The following is a 20,922-nucleotide window of genomic DNA, read 5'->3' on the forward strand; positions in this document are numbered from 1 at the left end:
TCCCCATCTCTCCCACCAGCCTCTCCATCTCTCCCACCAGCCTCTCCATCTCTCCCACCAGCCTCTCCATCTCTCCCACCAGCCTCTCCATCTCTCCCACCAGCCTCTCCATCTCTCCCACCAGCCTCTCCATCTCTCCCACCAGCCTCTCCATCTCTCCCACCAGCCTCTCCATCTCTCCCACCAGCCTCTCCATCTCTCCCACCAGCCTCTCCATCTCTCCCACCAGCCTCTCCATCTCTCCCACCAGCCTCTCCATCTCTCCCACCAGCCTCTCCATCTCTCCCACCAGCCTCTCCATCTCTCCCACCAGCCTCTCCATCTCTCCCACCAGCCTCTCCATCTCCCACCAGCCTCTCCACCAGCCCTCCATCTCTCCCACCAGCCTCTCCATCTCTCCCACCAGCCTCTCCATCTCTCCCACCAGCCTCTCCATCTCTCCCACCAGCCTCTCCATCTCTCCCACCAGCCTCTCCATCTCTCCCACCAGCCTCCCCATCTATCCCACCAGCCTCCCCATCTCTCCCACCAGCCTCCCCATCCCCATCTATCCTACCAAGTTACCTTAGCATTGTTTTAGCTAGCCCGTTAATATTAGCATCTGATTTGGCTGTGTAGCCTGTTTGCTAACCTGTTAATTGTTAGCGTAGCGTGTGAACGTCTGCAGTGTTAGTGTATGCTGATGACGAGCACGTCAGTTCAGTGTATTTATTGAGTTCTATTAAAATCCTGCTCCTCTCCTGTAGCCTGTCACTGTCTAGTACTACGACCTTATCTTTTAATGAGGACTTGATCCCCCCTGAATGAGTCCCAAATGGCACCCTATTCCCTACCTAGTGCACTACTTTTAACCGGAGGCCTATGGGCCCTATGTGGGGCATCTCTCTGCAGTCATGGCTGCATTTTAGTTTTTCCAAATCACACAACACGTTGAGGTATATATTTTCTCACGCCGTGGAAGAGCAGGACTGGTTTGTGAAGTCACCTAGCTTGGCGGTCTGCTCCCATTCTCATCTGTTAACCAAGGTTACACTCTATCTGCATCCCAAATGGCGCCCCTTATTTACTGCACTACTACCCTATGGGCCTTGATCAAAAGTAGTGCACTTCAAAGAGAGCAAGGTGCCATTGGCCATAGGGTCTGGTTAAAAGTAGTGCACTTCAAAGAGAGCAAGGTGCCATTGGCCATAGGGTCTGGTTAAAAGTAGTGCACTTCAAAGAGAGCAAGGTGCCATTGGCCATAGGGTCTGGTTAAAAGTAGTGCACTTCAAAGAGAGCAAGGTGCCATTGGCCATAGGGTCTGGTTAAAAGTAGTGCACTTCAAAGAGAGCAAGGTGCCATTGGCCATAGGGTCTGGTTAAAAGTAGTGCACTTCAAAGAGAGCAAGGTGCCATTGGCCATAGGGTCTGGTTAAAAGTAGTGAACTTCAAAGAGAGCAAGGTGCCATAGGGTCTGATTAAAAGTAGTGCACTTCAAAGAGAGCAAGGTGCCATTGGCCATAGGGTCTGGTTAAAAGTAGTGCACTTCAAAGAGAGCAAGGTGCCATTGGCCATAGGGTCTGGTTAAAAGTAGTGCACTTCAAAGAGAGCAGGGTGCCATTGGCCATAGGGTCTGGTTAAAAGTAGTGCACTTCAAAGAGAGCAAGGTGCCATTGGCCATAGGGTCTGGTTAAAAGTAGTGCACTTCAAAGAGAGCAAGGTGCCATTGGCCATAGGGTCTGGTTAAAAGTAGTGCACTTCAAAAGGGAATAGGGTGCCATTTCTCCCTTTGACACTCATTCACAGTGTGAGAAAGAGGGAACGAGAGAGAGATTCCTTCAGTCTCTGTTGGAATGACTGCTATTACCAGGAGTTTCTCCGTTGCCGTGTTTGCTCATCCTGATCTGAACCTCTCAACACCCTTAGATGGGAAATAACTAGAGCGTTCCCGCGCAAGGTGATTGGTCGGCCAATTAAAACCTACGGAACATCTAGGCTTGGCGCAGGAATCAATATGAAGAAGCTGCCGTGATCATTAGGCTCCACACAGGACACGTTATTACCTTTTTAGTTGATATCCTTCCTCAGGGAGTCCCTCCTCAGGAGAAACTCAATGAGCGGGAGAAAGAGATGGGGAGAACGAGAGAGAGAGATGGGGAGAACGAGAGAGAGAGATGGGGAGAACGAGAGAGAGATGGGGAGAACGAGAGAGAGATGGGGAGAACGAGAGAGAGATGGGGAGAACGAGAGAGAGATGGGGAGAACGAGAGAGAGATGGGGAGAACGAGAGAGAGAGAGATGGGGAGAGAGAGAGAGAGATGGGGAGAGAGAGATGGGGATAAATCTGTACTGTTGTCTATCTTACACTATATCTGTATCTATGGTCCATCTCATATCACTGTCTTGTACAGGCCTGTGATTCATTCCCCAGTGACTTTCAGCCACCTCTTTCCATTTCTCTCTCTCTGTGTAAATAGTCATTACCAGTCAGTAGGACTCTCTAACCTTGTCTCTTTCTCTCCAGGCTGGCAAGAAGGACAGGAGTGATGCTCTGAACACTGCCATCGACAGGATGACCAAGAAGACTAGGGACCTTCGCAGACAGGTTGGTACAACTTCCTTTTCTTCTCCAGAGACCTCTGCTGATAGGTTGATTTTCCTCCCCCTCTCCTCTTCCGTTTCTCCTCCTCCCTCCTTGTTTGTTCCCTTTATCCTCACATGAATTCTCCAGAGACCTCCACAGACAGGTTGGTCCTACTCCCTCCCTCTCCATCCTCCCTTTCATCCTTCCTTCCCTTGTTCTCGTTCTCTCTCCGTCCTCCCAGTCCTTCTCAGGAGACCTCCACAAACAGGTTGGTCCAACTCCCCCTCTCTTCCTTTCCTCCCTTTCATCCTTCCTTCCCTTGTTCTCGTTCTCTCTCCATCCTCCCAGTCCTTCTCCAGAGACCTCCACAAACAGGTTGGTCCAACTCCCCCTCTCTTCCTTTCCTCCCTTTCATCCTTCCCTTGTTCTCGTTCTCTGTCCATCCTCCCAGTCCTTCTCCAGAGACCTCCACAAACAGGTTGGTCCAACTCCCCCTCTCTTCCTTTCCTCCCTTTCTTCCTTCCCTTGTTCTCGTTCTCTCTCCATCCTCCCAGTCCTTCTCCAGAGACAGGTTGGTCCAACTCCCTCCCTCTCCATCCTCCCAGTCCTTCTCCAGAGACCTCCACAAACAGGTTGGTCCAACTCCCCCCTCTCTTCCTTTCCTCCCTTTCATCCTTCCTACCCTTGTTCTCGTTCTCGTTCTCTCTCCGTCCTTCTCCAGAGACCTCCAGAGACAGGTTGGTTTTACAAAATATTTAGTTTCTCTCCCAGAGGCTTTCTGTTCTCAGGTACACCTAATATAACTGTCCTGCGGGTCTGACTCCTCTTTCTCGCTCTGATTCTCTCCTCCTGTGTAGCTGCGTAAGGCGGTCATGGATCACGTCTCTGACTCGTTCCTGGAGACCAACGTTCCTCTGCTGGTTTTGATCGAAGCGGCGAAGAACGGGAACGAGAAGGAGGTGAAGGAATACGCCCAGGTGTTCCGCGAGCACGCCAACAAGCTCATCGAGGTACGTTACCTAAAGTTACGTTACACAAACATTTTGGATGTTTTCTTCAAATACTGGAGTTAATGTGTCTACAGAAAATATCATGTGTTGAAGTTAGGGATGGACTGAAGGATGGGGACATTACTACACTGAACTCAAATATAAATGCAACATGCAACAACTTCAAGGTACAGTTCAAATAAGGAAATAAGTTAAATTGGGAATACAGATATGCATCTGTTAGTCACAGATACCTTAAAGGTAGCGACGTGGATCAGAAAACCAGTCAGTTTCTAGTGTGACCACCATTTGAACTTCAGCATCTCGTTACGGGTCCTCTGTGCGTTCGGGAGATGCGAAGGTCGAGAACCATGCGCCCTCCGAAACACGACCCCGCCAAGCTGCACTCCTTCTTGACACACTGCTCGTTAAACCCAGAAGCCAGCCGTACCAATGTGTCGGAGTAAACACCGTACAACTGGCGACTGATGTCAGTGTGCATGCGTTCGACCCGCCACAAGGTGTCGCTAGAGTGCGATGGGAGAAAAACATCTCAGCCGGCCAAATTCTTCCCTAACCCGGACGACGTTGGGCCAGACCCTATGGCCTCATGGGTCTCCAGGTCGCGGCCGGCTGTGACACAGCGCGGGATTGACCCCGGGTCTGTAGTGATGCCTCTAGCACTGCGATGCACTCGGGAGGTCTAGATTGTCCTTATGTCCCCAGCACAAGGTGCACCTGTGTAATGATCATGCTGTTTAATCAGCTACTTGATATGCCACACCTGGTCAGGTGGATGGATTATCTTGACAAAGGAGAAAAGTTCACTAAACAAATATGTGAATACAATTTGAGAGAAATGCATGTGCATATGGAAAATGTATAATTTTTATTTCAGCTCATGAAACACGGGACCAACATTTTACATGTTGTGTTTTTGTTGTTCAGTATAAATGCTAACCCCGAACAGAAAACCCTAGAGCTTGTGGTTAAAGAAGGATGTTTAAGCCTGGAGAAAATTGAGACATGGAATTGTGTATGCGTGCCATTCGGTGGGTGAACGGGCGAGACAAAAGATTGAAGAGCCTTTAAACAGGGTGTGGTAGTAAGGTGCCAGGCGCACCGGTTTGTGTCAAGAACTGCAACGCTGCTGGGTTTTTCACGCTCAACAGTTTCCCGTGTGTGTCAAGAATGGTCCACCACCCAAAAGGACATCCAGCCAACTTCACACAACTTGTGGGAAGCACTGGAGTCAACATGGGCCAGCATCCCTGTGGAACACTTTTGACACATTGTAGAGTCGATGCCCCGAAGAATTTAAGCTGTTTTGAGGGCAAAAAGGGGTACAACTCAATATTAGCAAGGTGTCCCTGTGGCTTTGAGGCTGTTCCGAGGGCGAAACGGGGCTGCAATTCAATATTAGGAAGGTGTTCCTGATGTTTGATATACTCAGTGTATGTTGGGAACAGAACAATAGATGATAGGCCAGTAGCTAGCACCCAGTCTAAACAAATCCCCTGTTGTGCTGCTGGGTTGCAGCGCTGTGTAAAGCTGCAGTGTGTGTGTGTGTGTTGTAATTCATTCAAAAAGGTATTTGCCATGGTATAGCCTAGCTGACAATACACCAACATAGGCCTCTCTATATATATACGCACACACACACTCCTTTGCAGACTGCTTGTCGGATTCAGTCTTTTACGATTATTAAATGTCACACTGTGTGATGTTAAACCATTTAAATCTTGATCAACCTGGCCAGTTTGTAAGATTTTTTGTTTTGTTTTTGTTGTTTCTTCAGTTCGGTCACATTCTGCGAATCGCTTGAGTTGTCTACGTCTACTGCGGCGGTGGATCTGAGCATGTGCACCAACCGTTTATACATCACTCTGTGATTTGAAAGTGAGGTCTGGAAAAAAAACTGGAAGTATGCATTTTAGAAATTGTTTTCCCATACAAACTTTGTCTGAACTCGGGAATCAAATATGCCCCCCCCCCCCAAACAAAATAACATGGTAGTTGTGGTAGAAAGTTTATTTTCATTTGGTGATTTTTCTGCATTTTTCAGGTAGCTTTGATTTTCAGATGTCTCTATGAAACGATCATTAAGGGAAGTTGTTGCTGCTGTTGTTGTTGTTGCTGTTGCTGTTGTTGCTGTGTTGCTGCTGTTGTTGTTGTTGCTGTTGTTGTTGTTGCTGTTGCTGTTGTTGCTGTTGTTGTTGCTGTTGTTGTTGTTGTTGCTGTTGCTGTTTTTGCTGTTGCTGTTGTTGTTGTTGCTGTTGTTGCTGTTGCTGTTGTTGTTGTTGCTGCTGTTGTGGTTGTTGTTGTTGCTGCTGTTGTTGCTGTTGCTGTTGTTGTTGCTGTTGCACAGCATGTAAACATTTAAAATCAAACTATTATCGTAATCTGACTTCACAATCATCGTATTGTTTGCGTGCATACTCAGTGCCATCCGTGTTCCTATTGGTCAGTCACCGGGATCGGCTCAGAACACGATAAAGACTCAACGTTTTCGGACACTACTAGAACTTTGCCAGAGCCTACAACCAAACGCAGAGCTATTTCATCGGCAGACCTCTAGACCCTGTTGCACTGAAAGAGCTGTCTGGGACGGTAAAACCCCTGGCATAAGTACGGCTGAAATCATACAGTCTGCAAAGGCCTTTATGTCAACAGGCTTAAGCTTTCTGGAAGCGGCTGCAGCATCAATCTGATGTTGTGGTCCCATTTGGTGCCCTATTCCCTATTCAGTGCCCTACTTTTGACCAGGGCCCGTAAGGACTAGTGCACTGTATTGGCAATAGGTTGCCATTTGGGCCTCAGCCATGGCGTTGTGGATTGAGCCGTCAGATGACAGAAAGACAAACACTTTGTCTTATCAGTATGGCTGGTCACAGCTGTGGAGCCCACTTTAAGCCTCCCTTTGCTTTCCCCAACCTCCCCCTGCCTGACAAGGTTAAGTGGTGCCTCAGGGGACAGGGATTCATTGTCTCAACAGTTTGATCTCCATCTACCCACAACTTATTGACAGACTGAGACCGGCACAGGAACAAAATTACCTCTTTCCAACCGGTGGGTTGTGTTCTAAGTGCCACAGTGATATTCAGACAGATATATTTAGTTTTAAAGCGGGCCCTTTTTGCATCACCCTCTTTCTTGAACGCCCCCCACCATCCCTCTTTCTCACGCTCACTCATTAGTTCTCTCTCATGCTCGCTCGCTCTCTCTCAATTCAATTATAAGGGTGTTTTTTGGCATTGGTAATGGCATTGGTAACATACTTGCTTTGGCAAGATAAACATACGTTGAAATAAAGTAAACAAACAAAAATGTACATGGCAGTCAAATGTTTCAAAAGTATAGACATTCAAAATGTTGTCAGCTATGTACAGTTTCTATTGGCACAGCTTTTTCTTTTGTTAAATTCTGCATACATGTTTTGTTCACAGTAGTTACATAGCAAAAATTAAAGTAAGTCTGGTATTTTCATAAATACAAAAGTATGTGGACACCTCTTCAAAAACGAGTGGATTCTGATATTTCAGCCACACCTGTTGCTGACAGGTTTAATTAAATCGAGCACACAGCCATGCAATCTCCATAGACAAACCATTGACAATAGAATGGCCTCACTGAAGAACTTGAAACTTTCAAGGATGCCACTTTTCCAACAAGTCAGTTCATCAAATTTGTGCCCTGCTAGAGCTGCCCCGGTCAACTGTAAGTGCTGTTATCGTGAAGTGGAAACGTCTGTCCTCGGTTGCAACACTCACTACAGAGTTCCAATCTGCCTATGGAAGCAACGTCAGCACAATGGCTGTTCGTCGGGAGATTCATGAAATGGGTTTCAATGGCAGAGCAGCAGCACACAAGCCTAAGATCACCATGCACAATGCCAAGCGTCGGCTGGAGTGGTGTAAAGCTCGCCGCCATTGGACTCTGGAACAGTGGAAATGTGTTCTCCTGGAGTGATTCATTACGCTTCACCATCTGGCAGCCCGACGGACGAATCTGGGTTTGGCGGATGCCATCAGAATGCTACCTACCTGAAATGCATATTGCCAACTGTAAAGTTTGGTGGAGGAGGAATAATCGTCTGGGGCTGTTCTCACTGTTCTGGCTAGGCCCCTTAGTTCCAGTGAATCTTAACGCTACAGCATACAATGACATTCTAGATTACTCTGTGCTTCCTACTTTGTGGCAACAGTTTGGGGAAGGCCCTTTCCTGTTTCAGCATGACAATACCCCCGTGCACAAAGCGAGGTCCGTACAGAAATGGTTTGTCGAGATGGGTGTAGAAGAACATGACTGTCCTGCATAGAGCCCTGACCTCAACCCCATTTAAGGATGAATTGGAACACTGACTGCGAGCCAGGCCTAATCGTCCAACCTCACTAATGCTCTTGTGGCTGAATGGAAGCAAGACCTGCAGCAATGTTCCAACATCTAGTGGAAAGCCTTCCCAGAAGAGTGGAGGCTGCCCACCCCTCAGCTACTCTGTCCATCCCACCTCTCTCTGTAAAACCCACCCTTCAGCTACTCTGTCCATCCCACCTCTCTCTGTTAACCCCACCCCTCAGCTACTCTGTCCAGCCCACCTCTCTCTGTAAACCCCACCCCTCAGCTACTCTGTCCATCCCACCTCTCTCTGTAAACCCCACCCCTCAGCTACTCTGTCCAGCCCTCCTCTCCCTGTAAACCCCACCCCTCAGCTTCTCTGTCCATCCCACCTCTCTCTGTAAACCCCACCCCTCAGCTACTTTGTCCATCCCACCTCTCCCTGTAAACCCCACCCCTCAGCTACTCTGTCCATCCCACCTCTCTCTGTAAACCCCACCCCTCAGCTACTCTGTCCATCCCACCTCTCCCTGTAAACCCCACCCCTCAGCTACTCTGTCCATCCCATCCTCTCTCCTGTAAACCCCACCCCTCAGCTACTCTGTCCATCCCACCTCTCTCTGTAAACCCCACCCCTCAGCTACTCTGTCCATCCCACCCCTCAGCTCTCTGTCCAAACCCCATCCCTCAGCTACTCTGTCCATCCCACCTCTCCCTGTAAACCCCACCCCTCAGCTACTCTGTCCATCCCACCTCTCTCTGTAAACCCCACCCCTCAGCTACTCTGTCCATCCCTCCCTAAACCCCACCCCTCAGCCCTGTAAACCCCACCCCTCAGCTACTCTGTCCAGCCCTCCTCTCCCTGTAAACCCCACCCCCATCCCTGTCCATCCCACCTCTCTCTGTAAACCCCACCCCTCAGCTACTCTGTCCATCCCTCCTCTCCCTGTAAACCCCACCCCTCAGCTACTCTGTCCATCCCACCTCTCTCTGTAAACCCCACCCCTCCCTCAGCATCCCACCTCTGTCCAGTCCATCCCACCTCTCCCTGTAAACCCCACCCCTCAGCTACTCTGTCCATCCCACCTCTCCCTGTAAACCCCACCCCTCAGCTACTCTGTCCATCCCACCTCTCCCTTTATGTTTCACATAAATTCTGAACCTGTCTAATCACATCGTATCTACATATTGTAAGTTAATGGTAAATAGTATTATTTCGTTGTTTGACTATAGTCCAAATCTCCCAACAGGGCTGTTTTGTAGGACTAATTTTCGATAAATGTGACTTATTTGATCCATTCCTGAACCTGTGACCAGAAACAAGCTACACGGTGGCAATACAAAATGAGTGCTCTAGTGATTCTCTACGTGGCAAAATCTGCAGAGCTGAGATGGTTGTATGCCGCACGTGTAACATTCTATTTGTAGCTATTTATTTTTGCCCATCTTATAGGGTAAACCCGTTACCTACCTTCTCCCCATTCTACTTGTCTCCTCTGTTTTTTGTTGTTGTTTTTGTGTGTGATAATGCTGCAGTCAGTTGGGTGTAATTTTAGATGGAGCAAAACATTTCTATGTGTTTGTGAACTTCAAATGTGACAACTCCACCGACTCCCGTACCTCAACTGGAATGCCATCCAGCCCTGTAGTTTTCCTCCCTAAAGCCTAAAGGCTTTCATTGCATCAAGAAGTTCCTCTGCAATTTCTCTCACATAAGTTTTTCTGTACGGCTGTTCATTTTACACTTATTATTATTATTATTATTATTATTAGGGAAGATTCCTTACAGTTAAGTTAGTGGAAATGGAGGAGACTCAAAAGAGAACTTATGCTTAAAGGACTGTGCTTACCCTTTCAGTTTTATTTGGTGAATCATAGATAAATATATATATATAGTATGGCATACAACCATCTCAGCTCTGCAGATTTTGCCACGAAGAGAATCACTAGAGCACCTCATTTTGTATTGCCACCGTGTAGCTTGTTTCTGGTCACAGGTTCAGGAATGGATCAAATAAGTCATTCATCTAAAATTAGTCCTACAAAACAGCCCTGTTGGGAGATTTATATATGCTTTGATTAAATGTCCAATAACCTCGCCCACGTGGAAATGCTGTCAGAGTTTATGTGGATGCCGATTGTTTGATGGTCCGACCGCGTTCTTCCACCGCCAACACTTGTATTTATTTTACTGTTGGCGCTGAATGATACAATACAGTAGTCAAGTCCGCTCACTTGATTAAGCCTCTATGTCTATCTCACGAGGTCGTGTTTTCAGCCTACATGTAGCCGCTAGTTCTAATGTTTCCACCATCTTTATAATTTCCCCAAGTGCATGATGGGGGGATTTCCTTTACGATCCACTGGGGGGGGGGGTATTTAAAAAAGGTACAATATCCTGTTGCTTTGCGAGTTCCATTTATTAATAGGTATAATTTCAAAGGAGGTGGATCGTCATTATTTGTACCATTTTATAGGTTAATGAGCCAAATATGTTGTCTAATAGCATATTTTAAAACCATCCACCTTTCGGATCTACAGTTTCCACATTCTGATAAACTTATTTTTGTTGTTGTTGCCCATGACAGAGATGTCTCACTTCCAATCCTTTTTCCAGACAACCTCATCTGTAATTATACAGTGAGTTTCTAATAAACAATAAGATATTATATTCCTTTTAGCCAGGTAGTCTTTTTTTAAATAATCTGCTATAAGCCATTACAATTATCAACTAGCTATACTTATTTCACCACTTACCATAATGAAGTTTTGTTGATCCTTACCGTAATGTAGGCCTTAAAACCAAAAAGTCCCATCATAATCAACATCTTAGACACCCTGAATGTATCCATACTTACCAATACCAGCAGAGTGTCTGAGTGACATCTATCCGTGTAGCTGTACCATTTTAATACATGTCCTGCGAAAAGCCTCCCCCTTTCCTTAGAAAAGGGGGTGTTGTCCCTGATGCCATCCTACCACACCCCCCCCCTGTACCCATAACGCTCCTTTTGCATCCTAAACACACCTTCAACCGCAGATGGGTGTGGTCCAGGTAAGAAATGAAGACTGTGTCATTAGACCCGTTTCAGTGCTGCCACCTCTCAAGCCCCTAGACAAGAACCCTATAAGCCTTAGGCTTATGACCACGAGAGGAGCCTCCTTTTAAAGAAATTAGACACAAAACAAATGGAAAAGGGGGGGAGAGAGAAAACAGAGTAAAAAGAAAATGGAGAAATCTAGTACTGAGGATCAATGTTCCCTCTAAGCTGTGTTTGCAGTAGCCACAGAAATATCAGCCAATGAGACTCAACCAGATTAAAGTTCGCTCCACTTTCTGGAGGTCACCAAACGATTGATCTCCTTCTCCGGAGTAATTTCCAGGCTCTTGGTGATTGGTGCACCTGATTCAGTTGCCACGCCAACTGTTGCCGTTTTGAACCATTTTAATGTGTCTGAAGGTACAAAACCGTTGGCCAATCAGATGACTCTGATGACAGTTTCTGCAGTAACGTAGCGGGCATAAAAAGAAAACTACAGCGAAGTTGATACTGTGAGATTTCAAAATGTTTAAAGCCATGTCTAGAGCGAGACTCAACGATGACAGCAAAGTGCTGCTGTTTTTGAGTGAGTTTAAGTTCTTACTCGGCACTGTCAAAACTTTTTTTTTTTTTTTTGCCATGAAATGTACATTCTTCTATTTCCACTCAGTGCTACAATCACTTCAGCAGTAATGAATGAGTAGGAAAGTGTATCTATTGGCCTTCTTTTTTTAATATCCAGGAATATTTCACTTCCTCTGTTCATAACTCAGTGTGACTGGAGTCTCCCCATCAGATAGACTGTGTGTCCTGTTTTGGTCAGTGGAGGAAAGGGATGGAGGGATGTTGAGTGGTGAACCCTCAGTCAGCTGCTCTCTCTCTTCCCCCACAGGCACCATCAGTCCAGTAAAATTGAAGTATGAAAGTAAATCATTTAAATTCTCAGCTGTGCTTCACAAGTAATACAATGAATCTATTACCGGTGTGATCATATAGCCTACATCAAATTTTTAAATATAATTTTTTGTAAATGTCCCGAACAGCAATGCATTGGCAGGTAAATTCAAACAAAGCCAGTATGTGGTGATATTGTATTGGGCCTATAGCTTACAGAACAAACCTCATTGCTACAGTACATTTTTTTGTCTTGTTAAAAAAAAATCTGAGCGCTAGATCTCAGCTTGCATTTTGACTCAAAGTGATCATGACTCAGAAAATGTTGACCACTTCTAGAGTTTTCCCTGTTAACACTATCAATGTTTCCCTTTACTGTGGCAATTGTGATTGAATCAAATCAATATAAGCCACTTTCAATGCAGCACACCGAAACCCATTGTTTGTTGTAGGCAGAACGCATCGGAGTAGAATTCTATTACATTGACAGGCCTGACTCAGCCCTGTACTCTACACAGACCGGTGCGCCATTACCATTGACAGGCACGACTCAGCCCTGTACTCTACACAGACCGGTGCGCCATTACCAATCGGAAATGCAGTAGGCCTATATGCAAATAGACCATTTCCTTATATCAGTTTATGCCATTTACTTTGAACTGGACTGTGTTTACAGCATGAGCAGTCGTGAGTCGATACGCTTGATTTGAGATCAAAGTGAGAGCTGCATGTGCATATTTTGTTCATATCCTTTGCTAGTTAGTGAGTTATTAGCCCAGTTATAGATCATTTGATGTCAGCAATAGGGGAGTGATATGCTTCCTACAGTAGCACAAAACGTGTACGTTTCTAGACAGCTTTGAAAAGCGTGTCAGGTATTACTTTTTTTGTCTTGAAGAGGCAGCGTTGTATTTTGAGACTGCTTATTCAAGCCTAAGTAGGCAATAGTCAGAGGGTAGCGTAATTTCTCCTTCTCTCTCATTATGGTATGGGATTTTTTTTGTAAAGTGGTTTCTTACATCAAACACACATTTTTCACTCACCTCCTTGTCTGAAGGACAAGAGGATAAACCGGCTTTTTTTTTCTTCAAAAGTCTCTTGTTAGGCCTACATTGAAAACCACACTGGCTGCTACTGTAGTCTGAATGGTAGAATAGGCTATTTCCATGTTACAATGTTATGGGATGCATTTTTCTGCATTGTTTTTTTTTGATGTTAGGTCACTCTGGTAGGTAAGTCTACATTATGATCAAACAGCCACAGTAGCCTACTTGGCCATTGTTAAAGCTGTAACGTAAAGAGGGTACATCCTCAGTGTTCACACGTGCTGGAAGTTGCACGGAATTGTTCACAAAATTCAAGCTTGTGCTCAGCAGACCTGAAATTTTGTTCAGTGCCGAAAATAAATAATTAGAGGGAACATTGCTGAGACATAAATACAGAGACAACAGCAAAACGTAGAACGTGGTACTAATGACAATATAACTAGTTATATCATCATCATAATTAAAGTACTGCGCCTTATTGTCCATATACAGCGACTTGTTATAGTCTTTGGGGCCGGTGAGGAAGAACTTGACTTGCCTGCACAGAGCACAATGTTCAGACTTAATCTGTACAGTGTTTTAACAATGTACAAATAGTAAGGGTATATAAATAAACCTATTTCATTTTTTACATTTAAATTATATATTTTTTTAAATATTGGTGGTATAATTCAGACCCCCTAAACAAGGGGACTGGAATTGGTCCACCTCTCTGGTGATCCTCTTCCCCGAAAAGCACGATGGTCATTACTTTTTTACATGATAGTGGTGGTTAACTTGACCCCCCTCAGACTATCGTTTTGAGAGTTTCAGTCGTGGGATATTTTTGTTGTTGCTTTAAACCCTGCGTTCTATCTCTCCCTAGAGAGAGAGCGAGAGAGAACATGAAATCTGTTCCCCCAAGTGACATTTTAAAGTAACCTCACTTGTCCCTATAGATTGTCCGTGACCTAACCCTCGCCATTTCACTGTGGATGGTGCAAGTGGGTTGAGGGTGGGCCATGGGGCTCCCGGGAGCGCCGAAGCAGGAGGAGATGGGTGGAAGCCGGTGAGGAATCAGGGGAAAGGGGTCCGGAGGAACAGGGTTCCTAGGGGCTCACGCTGTCAGCGGTGGCATTAGGGGGTGACACAACCAGAAGTACCTTGACGCTTGAACCATGCTGATACAGGAGATTGAGAGAGGTGGGGGGGTTGGATGCCATTGTTTTCTGCTGCAATGATTGTTGTGAATTGACTGCTTGTCAGAATACGGGTTTCCCTCCCTGTGGTTCTGGTAACTTGGATGCCGGTTTCCCTACCCGTGGTTCTGGTAACTTGGATGCGGGTTTCCCTCCCTGTGGTTCTGGTAACTTGGATGCGGGTTTCCCTCCCTGTGGTTCTGGTAACTTGGATACGGGTTTCCCTACCTGTGGTTCTGGTAACTTGGAAGCGTGTTTCCCTACCCGTGGTTCTGGTAACTCGGATGCCGGTTTCTCTCCCTGTGGTTCTGGTAACTTGGATGCGGGTTTCCCTCCCTGTGGTTCTGGTAACTTGGATGCTGGTTTCCCTCCCTGTAGTTCTGGTAACTTGGATGCTGGTTTCCCTCCCTGTGGTTCTGGTAACTCGGATGCCGGTTTCTCTCCCTGTGGTTCTGGTAACTCGGATGCCGGTTTCTCTCCCTGTGGTTCTGGTAACTCGGATGCCGGTTTCTCTCCCTGTGGTTCTGGTAACTTGGATGCCGGTTTCTCTCCCTGTGGTTCTGGTAACTTGGATGCCGGTTTCCCTCCCTGTGGTTCTGGTAACTTGGATGCGGGTTTCCCTCCCTGTGGTTCTGGTAACTTGGATGCTGGTTTCCCCCCCTGTGGTTCTGGTAACTTGGATGCGGGTTCCCCTCCCTTTGGTTCTGGTAACTTGGATGTACCCGGAGAGGAATGTTTCTCTGGCATAGAATACACAACAAGCCGACTAGCTAGAGAAGCTATTCTACTATAGGCTTGTCAATGTTCTATTCATTACTCGTCTAAATAACTATTTTATATTTTTTTAGGGGAGTGACGGAAATGATTCTGGTCGTGGCACGGCGTCAGCTAAATTGACTGCAGCGGTAACACTGGTGCACTATACAGGGGAGGAGGGATCCATTTGGGCCTCCACTGTAAACCAGCGATGGTACTACACATGGTCTTCAATAGTTAATGCACCTTTTCTCATCCTAATGTTTCTGGAGCCGCTCTTCTGCTATGGCAGCCACATCTTACAGCGCACTCTGCCAATATCTAATCAACCAAAATATTTGTCTGTTGGATTTTATTTTATATTTTAAATGCTTCATTTCCAAAGCAACCGTGTATATATATATATATATATATATATATATTATATTCCAAAGCAACAGTATATATATATATATCTGTTGCTTTGGAAACGAGGCATTTCAAAGCTATAAAATACAACAGACAAATATTTTGTGTATATATATATACACACACAGCAGTATGTGGACACCCCTTAAAATTAGTGGATTTGGCTTTTTCAGCACATCCATGCCATCTCCATAGACAAACATTGGCAGTGGAATGGCCTTACAAAGGAGCTCAGGGGCTTTCAACGTGGCACCGTCGTAGGATGCCACCTTTCCCACAAGTCAGTTTGTGAAATTTCTGCCCTGCTAGAGCTGCCCCGGTTAACTGTAAGTTTCCATGGCCGAGCAGCCGGGCACACAAGCCTAAGATCACCATGTGTAATGCCAAGCGTCGGCTGTGGTTGGTGTAAAGCTCGCCAACGTTGTACTCTGGAAGCAGTGGAAACGCGTTCTCTGTAGTGATGAATCACGCTTCACCATCTGGCAGTGTGACGGATGAATCTGGGTTTGGCGGATGCCAGGAGAACGCTACCTGCCCCCAATGCATAGTGCCAACTGTAAAGTTTGGTGGAGGAATAATGCTCTGGGCCTATTTTTCATGGTTCGGGCTAGGCCCCGGGATGCATTTTCAAGGGAAATCTTACCACTACAGAATACAATGACATGCTTCCAACTTCATGGCAACATTTTGGTGAAGGCCCTTGTTTCAGCATGGCAATGCCCCCAATGCACAAAGCACAGTCCATACAGAAATGGTTTGGGGCCGGTGAGGAAGAACTTGACTTGCCTGCACAGAGCCCTGACTTTAACCCATTCAAACCTTTGGGATGAATTCGAACAACGACTGCGAGCCAGTCCTTATCGCCCAACATCAATGCCTGACCACACTAATGCTCTTGTGGCCGAATGAACTCAGCAATGTTCCAACATCTAGTGGAACGTCTTCCCAGAAGAGTGGAGGCTGTTTATAGCAGCAAAGGGGGTCCAGCTCCATATTAATGCCCATGTTTTGGGAATGAGATGTTCGATGAGCAGGTGTCCACATACTTTTGGTAGTATAGCTGTAGATTAGATGCAGAAAGGGAACGTATTGTTTCTGCTGCCTCTAGACCATCTTCTCAAAGGTTTAGTAGGCAGGGAGAGACTGGGGAGGGTTTAGTAGGCAGGGGGAGACTGGGGAGGGTTTAGTAGGCAGGGGGAGACTGGGGAGGGTTTAGTAGGCAGGGGGAGACTGGGGAGGGTTTAGTAGGCAGGGGGAGACTGGGGAGGGTTTAGTAGGCAGGGGGAGACTGGGGAGGGTTTAGTAGGCAGGGGGAGACTGGGGAGGGTTTAGTAGGCAGGGGGAGACTGGGGAGGGTTTAGTAGGAGACTGGGGAGGGTTTAGTAGGCAGGGGGAGGGCAGGGGGAGGGTTTAGTAGGCAGGGGGAGGGTTTAGTAGGCAGGGGGAGACTGGGGAGGGTTTAGTAGGCAGGGGGGTTTAGTAGGCAGGGGAGACTGGGGAGGGTTTAGTAGGCAGGGGGAGACTGGGGAGGGTTTAGTAGGCAGGGGGAGACTGGGGAGGGTTTAGTAGGCAGGGGGAGACTGGGGAGGGTTTAGTAGGCAGGGGGAGACTGGGGAGGGTTTAGTAGGCAGGGAGAGACTGGGGAGGGTTTAGTAGGCAGGGAGAGACTGGGGAGGGTTTAGTAGGCAGGGAGAGCGGGGAGACTGGGGAGGGTTTAGTAGGCAGGGAGAGCGGGGGAGACTGGGGAGGGTTTAGTAGGCAGCGAGAGGGGGAGACTGGGGAGAGTTTAGTAGGCAGGGGAGACTGGGTCGGTTTAGTAGGCTGGGGAGACTGGGGAGGGTTTAGTAGGCAGGGGAGACTGGGGAGGGTTTAGTAGGCAGGGGGAGGGTTTAGTAGGCGTAGGCAGGGGAGGGTTTAGTAGGCAGGGGAGACTGGGGAGGGTTTAGTAGGCAGGGGGTTTAGTAGGCAGGGGAGGGTTTAGTAGGCAGGGGAGACTGGGGAGGGTTTAGTAGGCAGGGGGAGACTGGGGAGGGTTTAGTAGGCAGGGGGAGACTGGGGAGGGTTTAGTAGGCAGGGGGAGACTGGGGAGGGTTTAGTAGGCAGGGGGAGACTGGGGAGGGTTTAGTAGGCAGGGGAGCGGGGAGACTGGGGAGGGTTTAGTAGGCAGGGAGAGAGGGGGAGACTGGGGAGGGTTTAGTAGGCAGGGAGAGAGGGGAGACTGGGGAGAGTTTAGTAGGCAGGGAGACTGGGGAGGGTTTAGTAGGCAGGGAGAGGGGGGGACTGGGGAGGGTTTGGTAGGCAGGGAGAGAGGGGGAGACTGGGGGGGTTTAGTAGGCAGCGGGAGACTGGGGAGAGTTTAGTAGGCAGGGAGAGAGGGGGAGTGTTTAGTAGGCAGGGGGAGACTGGGGAGGGTTTAGTAGGCAGGGGGAGACTGGGGAGAGTTTAGCAGGCAGGGAGAGATATGCTGCTTCCTTCACTGCCTTGAGGTACTTATGCTCTGAATCCAATTTGAACTCTCCTCTCCTGTCTCTATTTAGACATGAAAGACAAATAGACAATTGCTCAGTGAATGTTTGAATGGCTCTGTGGATGGAAGAGGGTGGATTAAATATGCACCGGTTTCTCTCCTCTCTATAATCATGCCAGCAACTACCAGCTAATGGTAGCTAGCAATCCCAAACACATCATATAGGGGGTGCTTATATTTATCGTGTTTCACTGCATGTACAAGGTGCACGCCCTTGGAGAGGCGCATCACGGCCTTGGGCGGTCATTATTTACGACAATCCTGTAGCAAGTAGAGTTAAGTGCTTTGCTCCAGGGCAGATCGATGTGGGATTCGAACTAGCAAACTTTTGGGTTACTGTCCCAACGCTCCAACCTTTAGGTGTGTGTGTTCACGTTTTTTTTTTTGGTCTGTGTCCAGTATGAAGTTACGGGCATAATGATTTGGATGGGTATCTGCTAGCAATTACAGTACCATAGACATCCATTCATTATGCTAACGCTAGTTGGAGACACACAACAAGTTCATCTGATTTTGGGGAAGTCAATAAAGGGCCTCATTGCCAAAATCCCAATGTATCCCTTTAAGCTCCAGAGGGAATAGAGCTGTGATTTGTCACCCTGTGATTTCTTTACCCTGTTCTAGGGTTGAAAATTACCCGGGAACTTTCAATAAATTCCCTGGTCTTCCAGAAATCCCGGTGGGAAGTTTCCCGGAATCAGGAGGGAATATACAGGAATCTGGAATCCTCCAAACAGGAATCTGGAATCCTCCAAACAGGAATCTGGAATCCTCCAAACAGGAATCTGGAATCCTCCAAACAGGATTTCTGGAATCCTCCAAACAGGATTTCTGGAAACCAGGGAATTTATTGAAAGTTCACGGAATTTTGCAACACGACAATGTATCCCTTTAGGTAAAAAGAGAGGAGATATATTAAAGGCAGTTGACAGCCCTAGACTTGCCACACTGGTAGAGTACCGTAGTTCACCTGTACCACAGAACACATCCAGTGTGCCAGCTAGACTCCTTGTCCCTGACTGCCTGTCACCTCAGTAGGCCAGGCAGGGACAGTGTAGGTGTTACTTGTCAGCAGTACAGCCAGGCGACCAGTCACCCAGGAGACCAGTCACCAAGGCAACCAGACAGTAGCATGCTCTGTAACCATAGAGATAATGATCTATTTAATTACATGCGAGTGTCTGCAGAACGTCGTAATGGCTCGTCACCTCTCGCTGTGTATAATGACTCGTTTTACATTAAGTCATTTTATAATCAGAGATGTAGTTTAACTTTAGGAGCATTTTAAATGGACACTGAAACAATTCAATAAATGCAACATGTAAAGTGTTGGTCCCATGTTTGATTAGCTGAAATAAAAGATCCCATACACACGAGAGAGAAAAAAAGTATTTAATTTTGTGCACAAATTTGTTGCACATCCCTGTTAGTGAGCATTTCTCCTTTGACAGATGTGGCATATCAAGAAGCTGATTAAACAGCATGATCATTACACAGGTGCACCTTGTGCTAGAGATGAGGCCACTCTAAAATGTGTAGTTTAGTCACACAACACAATGCCACAGATGTCTCAAGTTTTGAGGGAGCTAATGGCCTGGTACTCAGGGCTCTATTGTCCCTCCATCAGGTCCTAAGGGCCTGGTACTCAGGGCTCTATTGTCCCTCCATCAGGTCCTAAAGGCCTGGTACTCAGGGCTCTATTGTCCCTCCATCAGGTCCTAAGGGCCTGGTACTCAGGGCTCTATTGTCCCTCCATCATGTGCTAATGGCCTGGTACTCAGGGCTCTATTGTCCCTCCATCAGGTGCTAATGGCCTGGTACTCAGGGCTCTATTGTCCCTCCATCAGGTCCTAATGGCCTGGTACTCAGGGCTCTATTGTCCCTCCATCAGGTCCTAATGGCCTGGTACTCAGGGCTCTATTGTTCCTCCATCAGGTGCTAATGGCCTGGTACTCAGGGCTCTATTGTCCCTCCATCAGGTCCTAATGGCCTGGTACTCAGGGCTCTATTGTCCCTCCATCAGGTCCTAATGGCCTGGTACTCAGGGCTCTATTGTCCCTCCATCAGGTCCTAATGGCCTGGTACTCAGGGCTCTATTGTCCCTCTAAACACTGACATCAATGCAAATTCAATCAAAAAATCACATCAAACATTTATGATCAAACAGTATCATGTGCTTAAAACTCACCTTTCTGTGATGATCCATTTGAAGAAAGACGTTTAACATCAGAGGCAAACTGAGTGTATAACATGGTACTTGTGGGTGTTGTTTTCAAAGCCTAACACGAAACGAAATGGACAGAGCTTTCTTAAGTTGACGATTAGTTCAAAACACCCATATGTATATTAGAGCCGATGCATATTCATAGGCTTAGGAACCCAAGCCCTTAAACAAAAACACTGAATTTAACACTGATTGTACTCTTATACAATATGTAGTCTAACACATTATGCATGCCAGAAAAATATAAAATAATGTCTTTGGTCTAGCCTCCAAAATGTAAACACATTTGAATAAACTCCTTTTTGTGGGTGGACTGTATTATGCATACTGGATGGACTGGTTACCTTGTGCTACGCCCCCGACATGCCTATCCATGAGTCTGGGAGAGAACACACAGCTCTAGTTGATGCTGTCGGTTCATTAAGTCTGCAGGGTGGCATACAATTAGTATAGCCTAGTAATTATATTTTCATAATTAATTGGGTGACACATTACCTTTTTTAGCTATAGAGAATATCTCACCAGCAAGTGTGTCCATCTCTTCCTCCCTCTCCTCTTTTCCTTTCTCTAGTGTGCAGAGAGAGGGGCTTTCAACAGTTTTGTAATTAAATATGTTTTGTTATGATAGCACGTTACTATCGATTTGTTCCCAAACAGATTTCACTTGGTGTCCCATATTAAGTACTGGGTAGCTGCAGGAACAGGGGTTGGAGAGCAGAATGTCAGCTGTCTGATGTCTACATCTGTCGTTCTACCCGTCAAAGACCACTTATCGGTTTCCGGTTTCCGGAGGACATACTGTTCTTAGGCCGTCATTGTAAATAAGAACTTGTTCTTTACTGGCTTACCTTGTTTTTTTAAATATTTATTATTATTAGTTGTCAAATAATACATTGAATTTGCCATATTAACTATATGCCAACACAAACTTTCCAACGTTTACTGACTTGTTAGTTCTACGT

At 46.6% G+C, this 20,922-nt stretch overlaps 1 protein-coding gene across 3 annotated transcripts in view; it reads left to right on the plus strand.

The window, feature by feature from the left end:
- The window catches only part of LOC115117497 (catenin alpha-1-like), a 237,558-nt gene that overhangs the window by 130,272 nt on the left and 86,364 nt on the right, over positions 1-20,922 (plus strand). For all 3 annotated transcript variants that reach the window (XM_065018283.1, XM_065018284.1, XM_065018282.1), the window contains exons 9-10: positions 2,503-2,583; positions 3,420-3,572. In XM_065018283.1, coding sequence (XP_064874355.1) covers positions 2,503-2,583; positions 3,420-3,572 — 234 coding nt within the window. The remainder of the gene's footprint in view (positions 1-2,502; positions 2,584-3,419; positions 3,573-20,922) is intronic.

This window comes from Oncorhynchus nerka, linkage group LG5 (assembly GCF_034236695.1).
Source record: "Oncorhynchus nerka isolate Pitt River linkage group LG5, Oner_Uvic_2.0, whole genome shotgun sequence".
Lineage (NCBI taxonomy): Eukaryota > Metazoa > Chordata > Actinopteri > Salmoniformes > Salmonidae > Oncorhynchus > Oncorhynchus nerka.